At 40.5% G+C, this 17,597-nt stretch overlaps 1 protein-coding gene across 1 annotated transcript in view; it reads left to right on the forward strand.

The window, feature by feature from the left end:
- Window positions 1-3,849: 3,849 nt before the first annotated feature.
- The window catches only part of LOC118019061 (calcium-binding mitochondrial carrier protein SCaMC-1-like), a 52,039-nt gene continuing 38,291 nt past the window's right edge, over window positions 3,850-17,597 (forward strand). Inside the window, exon 1 of the mRNA XM_035017894.1 lies at window positions 3,850-4,548. Coding sequence (XP_034873785.1) covers window positions 3,955-4,548 — 594 coding nt within the window. The 5' untranslated portion in view covers window positions 3,850-3,954. The remainder of the gene's footprint in view (window positions 4,549-17,597) is intronic.

Here is a 17,597-nt window from a genome sequence, read left to right on the forward strand (position 1 = left end):
CCCCCCCCCCCCCCCCCCCCCCCCCCCCGCCACCGCTTATGTTCTCTCTCTCTGACAAATAAATAAAATCTTTAAAAAAAAAAAGAAATTAAAAAAAACCACAGTAGAACAGATCAACGAAACTAGGGGCTGGTTCTTTGAAAGAATTAACAAAATTGATAAACCCCTAGCCAGACTTATCAAAAAGAAAAAAGAAAGGACCCAAATAAATAAAACCACAAATGAAAGAGGAGAGATCACAACCAACACCACAGAAATACAATTATAAGAAAATATTATGAGCAATTATATGCCAACAAATTGGGTAATCTGGAAGAAATGGATAAATGCCTAGAAACATATAAACTACACAACTGACACAGGAAGAAATACAAAATTTGAACAGATCTATAACCAGCAAAGAGATTGAATCAATAATAAAAAATCTCCCAACAAACAAAAGTCCAGGGCCAGATGGCTTCCCAGGGAAATTCTATCAAACATCTCAAGAAGAATTAATACCTATTCTTCTGAATCTATTCCAAAAAATAGAAATGGAAGGAAAACTTCCAGACTCATTCTATGAGGCCAGCATTACCTTGATTCCAAAACCAGACAACGACCCCACTAAAAAGGAGAATTTCAGACCAATATCCCTGATGAACATGGATGCAAAATTTCTCAACAAGACACTAGCTAATCAAATCCAACAGTACATTAAAAGGATTATTCACCATGATGAAGTGGAATTTATTCCTGGGCTGCAGGGGTGGTTCAACACTCACAAATCAATCAACGTGATACACCACATTAACAAAAGAAAGGATAAGAACCATATGATCCTCTCAATAGATGTAGAAAAAGCATTTGACAAAATACAGCATCGTTTCTTGATTAAAAACCCTCAAGAAAGTAGGGATAGAAGGAACATAGCTCAACATCATCAAGGTCATATATGAAATGCCCACAGCTAATATCATTCTCAATGGGCAAAAACTGAGAGCTTTTTTCCCCTAAGGTCAGGAATAGGGATGTCCACTCTTACCACTGTTGTTCTACATAGTACTAGAAGTCCTAGCCTCAGCAATCAGACAACAAAAAGAAATAAAAGGCTTCCAAAGCAGCAAGGAAGAAGTCAAATCTTCACTTTTCACAGATGACATGATACTCTATGTAGAAAACCTGAAAGACTCCACCAAAAAATTGCTAGAACTGATACAGGATTTCAGCAAAGTTGCAGGATATAAAATCAATGTACAGAAATCTGTTGCATATCTATACACTAATAATGAAGCAGCAGAAAGAGAAATCAAGGAGTCAATCCCATTTATGGTTGCATCAAAAACCATAAGATACCTAGGAATAAACCTAACCAAAGAGGCAAAGGATCTCTACTCAGAAAATTATGGAACACTTATGAAAGAAACTGAAGAAGACACAAAGAAATGGAAAAACATTCCATGCTCATGGATTGGAAGAACAAATATTCTTAAAATGTCTATACTACCCAAAGAATACATTTTACACATTCAATGCAATCCCTCTCGATATAACAGCAGCATTTTTCACAGAGGTAGAACAAACAATTCTAAAATTTGTATGAAACTGGAAAAGATCCCACATAGCCAAAGTAATGTTGAAAAAGGAAAGCAAAGCAGGAAGCATCACAATCCCAGACTTCAAGCTGTATTACAAAGCTGTTATCATCAACACAGTATGGTACTGACACAAATACAGACATATAGATCAATACAACAGAATAGAGAGTCCAGAAATGGACCCTGAACTCTATGGTCAACCAATCTTCAAAAAAGCAGGTAAGAATATCCAATGGAAAAAAGACAGTCTCCTCAATAAAAGGTACTGGAAAACTGGACAGTGACATGCAGAAGAATGAAACTGGACCGTGACATGCAGAAGAATGAAACTGGACCACTTTCTTATACCATACACAAAAATAAATTCAAAATGGACGAAAGACCTTATGTAAGACAGGAAACCATCAAAATCCTAGAAGAGAAAACAAGCAGCAACATCTTTGACCTCAGCCAGAGCAACTTCTTACTAGACACATATATTGTTTAATTTCCAAGTATTTAGGTACTTCCAACCATCTTTTGCTGATTGATTTCCAATTTAATTGTCCTGTGGTCAGAGAACATAATCTGTCTGATTTCAGGCATTTAAAGTTTATTGACTTGTTTTGTGGCCCAGGATATGATCTTTGTTAGTGAATTTTACATGTGCAGGTAAAAATAATGGGTATTCTCCTGTTGATGGGTATACTGTTCTATTAATGCCAATTAGTTGATCATGTCATCGAAGTCTTTATACCCTTACAGACTTTGTTTTCTTATTTTATCCATTGCTGTGAGAAAGATATTGACATCTCTGACTCCAGTTGTGGATCTATTTATTCCTCTTTGCAGGCAGTCTATCCATTTTTGCTTCATATATTTTAAAGCTTTGTTATTGGGTGCATACACATTACGGTTGTTATGCCATCTTGATGAATCAACTCTCCTAACATATAAAATGTCTTCCTTGTCTTGAAGTCTTCCTTGGCTGATTATTAATATAGCTACCCCAGATTCCTCATAATTAGTGTTTACATGGTATTTCCTTATCCACTCTTTTACTTTCAACCTGTATATCTTTATATCTCATTTTTGTAGAAAGTATACAGTTAGGTCTTGCTTGCTCTGCCTTTTAATTGGACTGCATAGAATATTATGTTTAATGTAGTTATCTATATGGTTAACTTTAAGTCTACCATCTTATTTGTTTTGTTTGTCCTGTTCTTTTTCCTTTTTTCCTCTTACATTCTTTTGAGTCAATACAATATTTTTTAGTACTCTATTTTATCTCTTTTTATTGTTTTATTAGCTACAATTCCATGTTGTTTTTTTTTCAATGGTTGCTCTAGGGTTTCCTGCATACATTTTAAAATGTAAACTACTTCACATATAATGCAAGAATCTTTAAGCAGTAGACTTCATGTCCTCTCCCCCATCTTTTTTACTATTGCTGTTATACATTTTACTTCTATGTTATAAGCTTCACAATATGTTACTATATTTGCGTTTGAAAGTTATTTATCTTTTGAAGAAACGTCTTTTATATTTATAAATGCTCAGCACTTGCAATATTTTCTAGAAGTTTTATTAATAGCTTTCTGTTTATTATTAATTCCTAAAACTCATTCATTTAAAAATACATATTTTATGACATTTGATCACATTTTTATTATAGCAATTAAGTTGAGTTTTATTTGTTTATAGACCCAGAGCACACTAGATGGTGAGCTTCTATATGAGCAGGTTTAATGTTCTTATTTTTATCTAGCATTTAACAAAATGAAGTATAAAATTTATAAGAAATAAATTACATCTTAAAGTATACCTAATATTATTTTAAGAAATAAGCTAATTTTATTCTGTGGTCCAAGACTTGGGATTTTCCAAGAAAAAATATTTTTTAAAACACTGGTCTGGGCCTGTCATTAGACTGTGCCTCTGACTTTTAAAAGATGTGACCAGAGATTGAGGACACAAAGCTTCAGTGCAACAAATTACAGAACTAGGTTTCTACGTAATCCCTTAACCCTGTCTACCCTCAATTTTAGAAGGTTTCGGGCTCCTTTGCGGGAGCCTGTAAAAGAGGCTGGGGCCTGGCAGCAATGTCTGGTGTCCCACAAGACAAAGGAAAAAAGTGTAGTCAGCAGTGTCTAAACGGGACCAGCATGAAATAAGACAAGGATATCAAAGCGTCCTTTGGATTTTGTGACAAAAGAGTTCTGTAAGGTGGCCAGTGGGGGCAGTGGCGAGGCTGCAATGCGTCTGGGAGAAAGTGGGAGGTGAGGAAGAGGGGGGCTCCTGCAAACAACCCCAAGGTCCCTGGGAGCGGGCCAGCAGGGGAGAGACTGGAGCCCTCTTCAGACGTCCCCCGAGAGGAGGGGTGGCACCGGGGCACGGGATGCTCCCGTCCGAGGCGCGGGTCAGAGCAACTCACAGGTCGCAGCCGCTCAGTTCGCCCTGGGAAACACCCGGGTGCTCTTACCCCCTTGCGCGGGCGAGCCCGGGACGGTCCTGGACGCAGGGTGCCGCCGCGCTTGGCGCCTCCACTTCCAACTCCCGGGGGCGCCGCCCCTCCCGAGGGCCTGGGCCCGGCTTCCCACGAGGCGGGCCTCCGGAGTTCCTCCCAGCGGCGCCCCGTAGCCCAGCTGCGCGGCTCCGCCCGCCCCCGAGGCTCGTCGGGCCGTTGCCTGCGCCACCTGCAGCCGCGAGCAGCCCGGCGTCGTCGTCGGGGCGGCGGCAGGTGGCGCAGCCGGGGGGGCGGGACGCCGTCGCCGGGACCCGGAGGAGAGGCGGCCGGGCGGGCCGGGCCATGCTGCGCTGGCTCCGGGACTTCGTGCTGCCCGCGGTGGCCTGCCAGGAAGACGATGACTACGTCAACTACGAGATCCTCTTCCAAGAGCTGGACCGCGACGGGAACGGGCTGGTGGACATCGTGGAGCTCCAGGAGGGGCTGAAAAACTGGGGCTCCTCATTTGGTCTGAACTCCGAGAATGTGAGTGACCAAGGGAGTGTGGCACCCGGAGCGTGGCGGAGTTGCAGGGTAGAGGTTGAAGCCATACTTGCTCTTTGCAGAGCTTCTTTCAAAGACCGGTGTTGGGGTTCGCTTCCGCGAGTCCCCGCAGCGCAGAATAATGCAGCCCGGCGAAACACGTTCTCAGCCCTCTTAGAACACTTTCCACAATGACCAGAGGCTTCTCCTGGGCGTTTTGGGAGATACTGAGTGGGTTTCTGGTGACTCAGCATTTACTGAACCCGTTCAGAATTTCAGGGGCCAGGTTAGCCTTTGTGAATTCATGAGTAGGAGACCTTCTCTTTTCTCAGGATGTTCACAGTCTCGGTTCGTGCTTCAGGGTCTTGTACAAAAGACAGGCACAGATAGGTCCCCAGAGCTGCTGTCTCTTTCTGACATCGACACCAAAGGTCTAGGGGGAGTCAGACCTTGATCCATGGGTTGACATGGATCAGCTGATCGATTTAGTACTTTGCCTAAATTAGGGATGTCTTCCTTCTCTGGACCAGTCGCGACTTGATTATTTAAAAACTGTTAGGTGAAAGTTTCAGGATCTCAAGAGAAAACAAAGTATTCTATTTCCCCTCTATCAGTGCTGAACAGTCCTCAGATGTCACCCCACTTGTGTCAGCTCTCTACTGGTGAGATGCGTGTGTTAGAAGTCCAAAATATTCCCATGGTTCGGAGATTCCTGTATGTGATAGGACTAGTGGATCTTATAGTCATTATACAGCCCCTTTGCTGTATAATAAGACCTTCGGCCCAATGCAATGTAATGTGTAATTTTATGTCAAAAGATCACACACTCTTTAATCATTGGATTGTCCTGCTGGCTGAGGCTCCTCAGGCAAGTAAGGCAAATACGTACCTAAAATATGTGTCTGGATGAAACACTGCACCTTTCAGAGTGGAATAGTTCCAGAGTAATCAACTTGCTGCTCAATGGCTGGTGGGTTTCCCAAAGGGATGATGTTATGTCAGTGGCTCAGTATGAGTCTCTGATGCTGGTGGGTTGGGCATTTGGCAGCAACAGTAGCTGTATTAGGCTTGGTGAGTGGGAGCCCATGCTGTTTGGCCCGTCGATCTATCTCCACCACCATGACCACTCCATTACGATACCACTGTGTTGTCACTGGTGTTCATTGTGTCAGCTGACAGAGTCTGGTTGACTTTATCTGGCTGGGTCATTCTGTCTACTTGGTTGTTTCATACCTCTTCCATGGGAGTGACCATACAATATAAACATATTTTTACTTTGTGTCCACTTCCATCTTTGTACATATTGCCCAGACCTCTTTGTCTCTGATTTTCCAATCTTTTTTGCTTCCAGGCCACTGACCATCTAACCAAGCTAGTCCACGAATCTATATTTATTGTTCTCTGGCCACTTCTCTTTTTACATAAAGTGAATGATCAGGTACACTACTTGAAGTTCTTTTCACTGGGCAGATTTCCTCTCATTGCTGTCTTTCAGATTATTCCTGAGTAGTGCTGAGTAGTGCATAACTGGCCTTTTTCGATTTGCACTCACATACTAAGAAATGCATCTGTGAATCGAGCTCATCCTTTTTAGTCCTGTGTCAGCTGGTCATACTGAATCTCCATGTAGTTACAAGTATGGGCTTAGGGAGAGGTAATGGTATAACAGTGATGGGGTGTGAAAATCTGCATCGCTCTTTGTGTGTGGGGCTTGCTTGTGCTCTGATTCTGCTTGGGCTTGATCTCACATATACTATTCCTCCCTATGGTTTGCTGCTGGAATCACCAAAACTTATGACTTGGTGAGTCTGACAGAATACAACCCAAGATAGGCAACTCTGGCTGTATATCATTTGATGTCCCATATTTAAGCACTCTGTTTCTACCCGGGCCCCATAGCATACCAGGAACCGTTACAGAGCTCTGCTATAGATTCTTCTTTTGGAGCTCACTGTAAACCCCACACAGCATCTTTTCCTACCTCTGATGCTTGTGATACCACAGAGTCTACTGGGACAGGTGGCCCAAGAGGCAGGGCTGTTTGCTGCATGACTTGGATCTGCTGAAGAGCTCTTTCCAACTATGGTCCCCATTGAAAGCTGTTAGCCTTTCTTGTTCCTCAGAAGTGGGTCACAGAATTTTTCTTAATTTTGACATATATTACCTCCAGAACTCAAAGAGGCCTCAGGTGTGTGTTTCCTTCTTAGGTGGTATGAGATGCAATCATTTGCCCTTTATTTTGGTGTGGTAGGGGTATGTCCTGACATGCTTCAGACTGGTCCTGGAAATACTTAATTGAAGTGGTAGATCCCTGAATCTTCATTGACTCTATTATCTCCCACCTTTTGGAGTGTATGTACCTTACCAAGGCCTCCAACCTATTGCTACTTTTTTTTTTTTAAATAAGAGAATTATTATTATTCTTTAAAGATTTATTTATTTATTTTTAGAGTGGAGGTTGAGGAGCAGAGGGAGAGGGAGAGAGAGTCCCAAGCAGTCCCTCCGCTGAGCACAGAGCACAATGCAGGGCTCGATTTCAGGATCCTAAGATCACAACCTGAGCCAAAACCAAGAGTCAGACACTTAACAGATTGTGCCCCCCATGCACACCCTCATTGCTACTTCTTGTTCATCTAGTCTAATTAACATGATGTCATCAATATAGTGAATGTGTAGACGGACCAGGTCCTTCTGTGACAGAGGGCAGGAGATTTAAATGTATATTATTGTCTATGACATGGGAATGCCAACTGTTTCTGGTTCTCCTTCTTGGTAAATGGAAAACAGTGCATTCACCAGATCAATGGCCATATTCTATGTCCCTGAGGCTGTGTTAATCTGCTCCAGTAAAGATACCACCTCTGGATCCATAGCTGCAATTGACTCTTCTGCTACTTGGTTGAGCAGATGTTCACTGTCATCCTCCACTGTGATCCATCTAGCTTTTGTAGGACTCAGAATGGTGAATTAAATGATGGACACCTCCACCTTTGAATTCCTTAGTAAGTCTGTAAGTACTAATCTGTGCTATTTATTTTGGGCTATGATTTTTTCCCAATTATTTTATTGTGGTAAAATACACATAATATAATACTTACTCTTTTAACCATTTTTAAGTATAGAGTTCATTGGTATTAAGCAGATTCATAATGTTGTGCAACCATCTATCTCCTTAACTCTTTTCATATGGTAAAATGAAAACTTTATGCCCATTAAAAAATAACTCCCCATTCCTCCCTCCCCCCAGCTCCTGGCAACCATCTTTCTACTTTCTGTCTCTATGATTTTGACTAAGTATTTCATGTAAGTGAAATCATGTAGTATCTGTCTTTTTGTGCCTGGCTTATTTCACTTAGCATAATATCCTTAGAGTTCACCCCTGTTATAGCAGATATCAGAATCTTTCCTTTTTAAGTCTGAATAATACTCCATTGTATATTTATGCCACATTTTTGGTGCTGTATTATTCTCAGCCTTTTTTCCAATGCATTGATGGCCTGCAGTAACATCCATCCAATTCCCTAGTACTTATAATTGGTATTTCTCCCAGTTTTCAAAAACTGAGGTCCTGCATCAGCCAATGCATTCTCTTCCCATCACAGTTCACCGTCTACCACCAATGACTGTGTGTATCATGTGGAATCTGCTTCCTAAGACCATTTCTGGTACCAGCTGTCATAGGTTGTGTTCCATGAAAGCTGCCTCTAATACTCAAGATTCGTGTGCAGAAACTTTACTGGGGAGTACTCCTAGGGATAATACCTGTGAGAGCAGAGGAAGCAGGATTGGACAGAGGGGGAAGATGAGCTGTGATGGAGTTGCAACAGAGGCTTCAGACAATTCAAGGAACTGTGGATCTGGGATAGTTCTTTAGAGTTGTCCCTCTTTGAGGCAACAGGCCAGGCCTTTATTACCTGCCCTCGCCTCCTCTGCCTCCTCCCCCACTTACTGAAGTTGGCTACCTCCAGGGAGTGACTTCAGGCAAGGTGAGTCTTTTCTGCCTAGGGCAACACAAAGGGAAGGGCTCAATTAAGAGCTGTCAGTCACCAGTACTCCCAGCTACTCTCAGTCCTGAGGGAGATGTGAGCAGTGCACCACAGAATCTACTACAGAGATACATTTGGAAAATAGTGCTGATGGGACTAGTTGATTAATTGGATTTGGAGTGTGAGGTAAAGGAAGAATTCAAGAATGACTCCAGGAATTTTGGTTTGAGCAACCAAATGGATGGTGGTGCCATTTGCCAAGATTAGGCAGAATTGGAGAGTAGTGAAGTAGGGTGAGTGATTAATCAACAGTTCTTGGTTTGGACGTTTGAGGTCTCTTTTAAACAACCAGGTACATATAGCAAGTAGTAGTTTTGTAAATCATGAGGAGATGTCAGGGTAGAGATGTACATCATCAGCATAATATATTTAAAGCTTTTTATAGGGTGAGATCCCCCAGGTAGAGGATATATAAGAGCTGCTCTGAGGACTGAGTCCTGGATCATTGCAATATTTCAAGGTCAGGAACAGGAAGAGCCAACACAAGAGACCGAAAAACATTTAATGAAGTGGGAGGGAGATCAGGAGAGTATGGTCTCTTGGGAGACCATGTGAGTCAAGTATTTCAAGGAGGGAGTTATATAGAACTGAGAAGTCTGCTGAGAGGTCTTGTAAGATGAAGACTGAATTTAACTGTGGGGTTTGTCAAGATGGAGGAAGTGTCTAACCTTGAGTAATTTCATGCATGTGTGTACCTTGTTGTTGGTTGTGTCTCTGCAGTAAGTGAGAGGGCTAGGATTCTGAATTCCTGGCTGCCTGACCACCTTCCTATGCTAGTGATATGTGTTAAAGTCAAGGGGGGTGCACAACATGGAGGACACTCTGAGCTGGGGCTTTGGTCCCAGATCTCCATGTTATTCCCATCTGTGAAGAGGGAAGTTGTGCTGGACTACTGGAAGTTCTTGACTTCTGAACACAATCTAGGCTAGTGGGTATCCAGACTTGAATATATATGCCTACGTATTAACTTCTAAAGAAAAACTATTCTTGTACTCCCAAGGATCGAGTTAAATCTTTTTTTTAAAGATTTTATTTATTGATTTGAGAGAAAAAGAGCATGAGAGAGAGCACAAGTGGAGGGGAGGGGCAGAGGGAGAGGGAGAAGCAGGCTCCCCGCCGAGCAGGGACCCCGATGCGGGACTCAATCCCAGGACCCTGGGATCATGACCTGGGCCAAAGGCAGACGCTTAACCAACTAAGCCACCCAGGCGCCCCGAGTTAAATCATTTTTATCATGTTACTTAGATATATATATAAACATCAAAAGCATAAAATCATTATGCTTATAGCTCTTATATAAACATAAATCCTAACAGATATACAAATTAAACACAAGACTATAAAAACCACTGAAATTCTAGTAAATAACATTTATTTAATAGGATAGCTAATAACATTTGGCTAAAACTAAATTTCTACTTTCTTATGAATATTCTATTGATTGATAAATTTGAGTTAAGCATTCTGAAATTATGTTTGCCCTGTTATCCACTTTCTTTTTTTTTGTTTGAATACTGTGAAAACTGTCATTCATATGGTGGGCTCTGATGTCACTGGATTTTACTTGGCAAAAAATGCATTATTGCCAATGAGGTGAACCCCTGTTCTTTTTTTCATTAGCCCTCAAGAAAGGGGTATTATTTGAAAGTAGCTTGTGTGTGAACACAAATACATGGGGGCAATGAAATCAATATTAAGCCTTAGTTATAGAGTGGTTATCTGGTTGCTTATGCTATTTGCCTTCAGATTATCTTCAGAAAGAAAACATAAAATTAGAAAATTTCCATAGAAAACACTCAGACCCCGAGGGGTCTGTGGATTTCAGGCTGAGAAAAACCTAGATTATAGGCAAATTTAAGCCGCCAGTGCCCTCTCTTCCTCTGGGCTCTACCCTGTTTCCTACAGGACCTTCTGAGGGGAGGGGTCAGGGACCGGGCCTAGAAAACCAGTTTAGAGTTTACTAAGCAGAAAGAAATGTGCACTTGTTAGAGTTCTATTTATAGTCCTTTTGCTCCTCCCAGTAAAACTCTCCTGTTTTAGCAGTGGGCCTAATTGTTTTTGATCTATTATCAGTGCTCTAATTCCTTAAGGAAGAATAAGGAAGTAGCAGGAAGAAACTTTCCTTCCCTCATTTCCACCCAAATCTTTCTGTGACCTCTGGAATTTTTGTTTTGTGGTTAACAACCTCTCAGCACTTAAACCTCTTCACAGAGCCTTGCTTTCCCCTGCAGGTCTTACTGAAGTAGCTCTCCTCCAAGGAGCCGTCTTGTAGCCCTCTCCGGGTTGGAGCCCCTCCTCCTCTTTCTCCTTTCGAACCACCTGCTTCACTGAAGCCCATGCCATCTGCCATCGGACCTAACCATTTTATTCTTTGCTACTTCCTGACCTTTTGGCACCTGATTTGGCACCTGCTTACAGTCTTCATCTCCACTCCAGATCCTCCCACTGACCTGGGTGACTTCCACATCCACTTCTGCATATGAACCATGCCACATCCAGGCTTCCTAATTCCTTGACTGTGTATGTCCAATGACCTTCACCTCCACACCATTTCAGCATCTCAATCTCATGGCTCCACTTGGGTAAATTTCCCAAATAAGACTGGAACCCACCTTATAGAGTAGTTGTTTCGGTTAAACGAGGTAAGGCTTTATTTTAGCACAGTGAGGACACATAATAATCATCACTTAGTAAATGTTAACTGTTATTATTGTACTAATTTATATCCATAGGGTTGGAGGGTGGTGGAAATAGGGTGGTGGAAAAAGATTTCCACTTCTACAGATTTTACCGGGAATGTGGGAGATTCTGAAACACTAGAATGGGAGCATGGCTGGGGAGGGTCTGAGAAGGCCCAGTGGTGTGAGCAGCTCCCTCCTCGACAGCAGTCTCAGCTGAACCCACAGGTGGGCTTATATATACACACCAACTTTAATTAAAAATAGGTGAGTTGAAAAGTTCACCCATAACTTTATGAAATGGCATACATAATATACAATTTTGAATTAGGCCGGCCTCTTGTCCAATAATGTTATAAACCGTGCAGATAAGCCTCTGGCTAGTCATTTGACCATTGACAAGGCAAGCAGAAGAGTGACAGAACTAACATTTATTGATCATTTGCCATGTGTTAGGTACTGTCTTAGGTAGTTTACATTTTTCCGTTTCATTCTAAATTTATGTTTTCTCATGTATAAAAAACAAGAGTTCTAAGTTTCAAAATTCTAATTTGAATTCTCTCGATAATGTAAATCACCTAGAGAAATGAACCTCATTGACCCCTGAGAAAATGAGAAAGCTTTTTTTTTTTTTTAAAGATTTATTTATTTATTTTAGAGAGAGAGCGAGCTCAAGGGGCAGAGAGAAAGGGAGAGAAGCAGACTCACTGCTGAGCCGGGAGACCGACATGGGGCTTGAACCCACAACCCTGAGATCATGACCTGATCTGAAATCAAGAGTTGAACGCTTAACCGACCAAGCCACCCAGGCACCCTATGCAAGCTCTTATTTTTAAAAACAACTTATACTTCTGCATTTTTATATGCCTTATAAAAATAAAACTATTGTCCTTCACTGTAAAATTTCCTTGTACTACTTCAAAAAGCTTTCTTCATTTTAGCCTCTATTTGTTTTGTGACTTACTAGCAAATGTAATGCATAGGAAAGCATGTGGTTCCTACATGTATTCTTAGAATTGGCATATGACTTTAAGTCAAATTTAATCTACAATAAATATGTATTGAATGAGCAGGTGTGATTAGTGATGGGATATGAATGAACTATGGCAAAAAAATCATCCATTATTAAAATAATTTCTAGAAATTTAACTGTAGTAGAATAAAAATGTATTTATTGGCAAAGGAGGAAAAATTAGCCATTCAAGCCAGTTGGTAGAAAATGCTACTTAACGATTCCGACATAAAAGTTTTTAAAAGGTTCCAAGGAGAAGAAAACCTTTTTCTGATCTATCTTACTCCCAGTAATCTCTATGCCCTTTTAAACTCCATGGTGTACACAGTATAGCATCTTAGGAATACTGCAAGTTGACCTGCTTTCCAAAGGAAAAAAATATATACATCTTGGAGCTTCATTAAACAAACATTACAATAGAAAATTATAAATTGCTTTGGAAGACTTGTCTAGCAAAGGGAATGAAAGAGGAATAAATTAAACTGGTAAAGAAGGACTATTTCAGGAAAACGAACAAATGAGGGGAGGAGATTTTTTTTTTTATTTGAGAGAGAGAAAGAAAGTACATGCATGGAGGGGAGGGGCAGAGATAGAGGGAGAGAATCTTTTTTTTTTTTTTAAGATTTATTTATTTTTAGAGACAGAGACAGAGAGAGAGCAAACACGAGCAGGAGGGGCAGAGGGCGAGGGAGAGGGCATCCCAGGTGGACTCTGTGATGAGTGTGAGCCCCATGAGGGGCTCCATCTCACAACCCTGAGATGATGACTTGAGCCGAAACCAAGATGCTTAACCCCCTCTGCCACCCAGGCACCTAAAGGGATAGAGAGAATTTTAAGCAGGCTCTTTGCTTAGCGCAGAGCCCAAGGCGGGGCTCAATCTTATGACCTTGAGATCATGACCTGAGCAGAAGTCGAGAGTCCATTGCTCAACCGACTGAGGCACCTAGGCGCCCCTGGAAGAGATTTTTCAATCTTGTGGGTTTATTTCTGGACTCTATGTTCCATTGATCTATGTGTCTATTTTTTGTGCCAGTACCATTCTGTTTTGATTACCATAGCTTTCTAGTATATCTTGAAATCTAGAATTGTGGTATCTCCAGCTTTGTTCTTCTTTCTCAGGATTGCTTTGGCTATTCAGGGTCTTTTGTGGTTCCACAGAATCTTTAGGATTATTTGTTCTAGTTCTGTGAAAAATACTGTTGTTATTTTGATAGGGATTGCATTGAGTCTATAGATTGCTTTGGGTAGTATGGATATTTTAACAATATTAATTTTAACAATCCATGAGCATGGAATATTTTTTCATTTGTGTTGTCCTCAATCTTTTTCATCATTTTTTTTTTCTTTTATCATTGTTTTATAGTTTTCAGAGTACAAGTCTTGTACCTCCTTAGTTAAGTTTATTCCTAGGTATTTTATTCTTTTTTTTTTTCCCAACTATAAATGGATAAATGGGATTGTTTTCTTAATTTCTCTTTCTGCTACTTCATTATTAGTGATAGAAAAACAACCAATTTCTGGGTGTTAATTTGGTATCCTGCAACTTTACTGAATTCATTTATTACTTACAATTTTTTTTTGTGTGTGGAGCCTTTGGAATTTTCTATGTATAGTATCATGTCATCTGTAAATAGTGACAAGTTTAATTTCTTCCTTACTAATATGGATGCCTTTTATTTCTTTTTCTTGTGTGATTGCCGTAGCTAGGACTTTCCAGTACTATGTTGAATAAAAGTGGCAAGAGTGGACATCCTTGTTTTGTTCTTGATCTTAGAAGAAAAGCTATCAGCTTTTTGACATTACCTTCCCTCCCCCCTTCCTTTTTTTTACAGTCATAGTTTTTTGGCATTCCCTTTTTGGATGATAATTTGGCAATTTTCTTTCCAGGAATCTATGTTACAAACAATTGCAATTCAAAGATTGTAATCTCACAGAATAGTCATTGTAGCATGTCCTGTAATAATAGTGAAAATTTGGGAACAACTTAAGTGGTAAACCATTCTTAAGTAAGCCAAAGAATGATTAAATAAAATCCACAAAATATATTTTCTTTATATTATTTCTCCACATTTTTAGGCTTTGTTCAGCAGTTATTGATTACCCATTGTATGTCAGAAACTGTTCTATGTTTTTGGGGTGTGGTGATGAACTAGACAAAGTCTTTATTTCTTGGAGCATTAAACAGATAAACAAGATAATTTATATATAATTATATAATTTATAATACTCCCTAATTACATACACCTCTCTGGCCTCATCTCCTGTTTTCTTCCATTTCTCACTCCCTCTCTCCTTCACTCACTGTATTACAGTGAGCTGTAATAGTTTCAGCAACCTTGGAGTTTTTGATGTTTCCAAACACATACTAGGCAGGCTCTCAGAGCATTTACATAAAGCTATTGCTCTAGGTTTTGGTGCATTTTGTGCCAACTACTTTAGTAAGTATGACAAGCATGAAGGACCTCAACTACTTCAATTCATGAGACTCAGCTTTCAAAAAAAGTATGTGTATCATCTCATAGAACCTATATCACACCCAGGAAAATCAATAACTAAATGACAAAAAGAATACTGTTAAAGAAAAGTTGGTGATAAAAATATTAGGTTTAAAAATTTTAGCTATTTGACTTAGGATCCCAAAAGTGTATGCATATTGGGAATTCTAGGAAAAGACCCCATGTTCTTCATGATTACTACTGTATCCCGAAAGAGTAATTCTGCATTGTTACAATGTCTTCCCTGCTAATATAAACCACTGTTTCATAATTCTAAAGAAACTAGATGGTAATTCACATAAATGGATGGGGTTTGTAATATAATTAATTATGACTTCTATCAAATTAGAGAGAAATCTTATCAGAATGCTGACCAGACACAGAAGCCAGACCACCCTGTTGCTTTTACTGGCTTCCTCAGAGTGCCAAGCTGGCATGTCACGTACAAGGAAGGGGAGATGTGAGCAGAATCCTGGCTCTGCCTCCACCTACCCTATAGCATGGGGTGGACAAAAGCCCTCAGCTTTCTTTTGTTTCCTCAGTTGTAGAATTGAGGGGAGCAGGCTAGATGAAAAGCCATCTTTCAGCTAAGAGATCTTTCAACTAAACGGTCTGGGTCATCTTGAAATCCCCACCTTTGAGCAGACATTTAGGGTGGCAAAAGAAAATGGATTAAAAATGTTGGGTGAAGTGGGGTGCCTGGGTGGCTCAGTCTGATTGCAGCTCAGGTCATGATCTCAGGGTTGTGAGATCGAGCCTGCGTCAGTCTCTGTGCTGGGCTTGGGGCCTGCTTAAGATTCTTTCCCCCTCTGCCCCTCTCCCCACTTTCTCTTGCTCTCAAATAAATAAATCTTTAAAAAAATTTCATTGTCTGATGCTTCATTTGCTTACCCCTTACCAGTACCAGTCATTAGTATCAAAGCATTTGGCAAAGATTTTTTTATAAAATAGAGGCCCTTCCGAGTTTGGGCAGAAAAACAACACCCCACACATTACACCAGCAGTCAGGACTTCCTGCTCTGATTTTTAACAGCCATCAACCTGGTCAGGAGATGCACATTCAGACCATTCAACAAGATCAAATGAGTGCACCCTGATTAAGAAGATGTTTCCAGGTGTTTGCTGTGGCAGCACATATACTAAAATTGGAAAGAGTAAGTTTCCTGAAATCTTCCCAGGAAATCAACATGAATGAAACTGGTTCTAATAGAAAGGATGCAAGAGATTTAAGTGCAGGGTGGGATTTTTTTTTTTTACAGAATAGAAAAATGACCGAAAGGCCAGTGGCTTTTCATTTATACACATATCCCCTCTTCTGGAATCTAACACACTGGTTTCATTTTCAAAATGAATCATTTTATTTTCCTCAAATGCAGCCGTAAATTATAAACCTTAAGCATGTGATAGTCACATGATTTCTTCAGTAAGCTCAGGACTTCCACAAGCTTCTCTGGAGCTTATAGCCAGAGTAGTCCAGGGAGTCAAATGTTAAAGCTTTCTTCACAGCCATACATTCCTTTGATGTTTGGGTTATTGAACACAAACGCACTGGATAACTTGTCTTCAGCATTGTCCATTTCTGTTTCTGAAAGTGTTAGCTGTGTTTTCTTTTCTTCCTTTTTTTCATTTTATTTTACTTCACTTCCCTTTGTTTTATTTTCATCATGATATGTGTACTCTTTAATCATCATCCCCCTCTCCACCACCTCCCTTCTGGTAACCATCAGTTTGTTCTCTATAGGTAAGAGTCTGTTTCTTGGTTTGTCTCTCTCTCTGTTTTTTTCTTTGCTCGTTTGTTTCTTAAATTCCATATATGAGTGAGATCATATGGTATTTGTCTTTGACTGACTTATTTCGCTTAGCATTACACTTTCAGGTTTTCTACATAGAGTATCATGTCATCTGTGAAAAGTGAAGATTTGACTTCTTCCTTGCTGCTTTGGAAGCCTTTTCTTTCTTTCTGTTGTCTGATTGCTGAAGCTAGGACTTCTAGTACTATGTGGAACAACAGTGGTAAGAGTGGACATCCCTATTCCTGACCTTAGGGGAAAAAAGCTCTCAGTTTTTGCCCATTGAGAATGATATTAGCTGTGGGCATTTCATATATGGCCTTTATGATGTTGAGGTTTGAGGTATGTTCCTTCTATCCCTACTCTCTTGAGGGTTTCTATCAAGAAAGGATGATGTATTTTGTCAAAATGATGTATTGAGAGGATCATATGTTTCTTATCCTTTCTTTTATTTATTTATTTATTTATTTATTTTTTAAAGATTTTTTTTTTTTTTATTTGAGAGAGAGAAAGAGATAGAGAGCATGAGAGGGGGGAGGGTCAGAGGGAGAAGCAGACTCCCCGCCGAGCAGGGAGCCCGATGCGGGACTCGATCCTGGGACTCCAGGATCATGACCTGAGCCGAAGGCAGTCGCTTAACCAACTGAGCCACCCAGGCACCCCTATCCTTTCTTTTATTAATGTGGTATATCACATTGATTCATTTGCAGCTATTGAACCACCCCTACAGCCTAGGAATAAATCCTACTTGCTCATGGTGAATAATCCTTTTAATGTATTGTTGGATTTGATTAGCTAGTGTCTTGTTGAGAAATTTTGCATCCATGTTCATCAGGGATATTGGTCTGTAATTCTCCTTTTTAGTGGGGTCTTTGTCTGGTTTTGGAATCAAGGTAATGCTGGCCTCATAGAATGAGTTTGGAAGTTTTCCTTCCATTTCTATTTTTTGGAACAGCCTCAGAAGAGTAGGTATTAATTCTTCTTTAAATGTTTGGCAGAGGGGCGCCTGGGTGGCTCAGTTGGTTGGGCGA

The sequence above is a fragment of the Mirounga leonina genome, unplaced genomic scaffold (assembly GCF_011800145.1).
Source record: "Mirounga leonina isolate KUSES-001 unplaced genomic scaffold, KU_Mleo_1.0 Mir_173, whole genome shotgun sequence".
NCBI classification, from domain to species: domain Eukaryota; kingdom Metazoa; phylum Chordata; class Mammalia; order Carnivora; family Phocidae; genus Mirounga; species Mirounga leonina.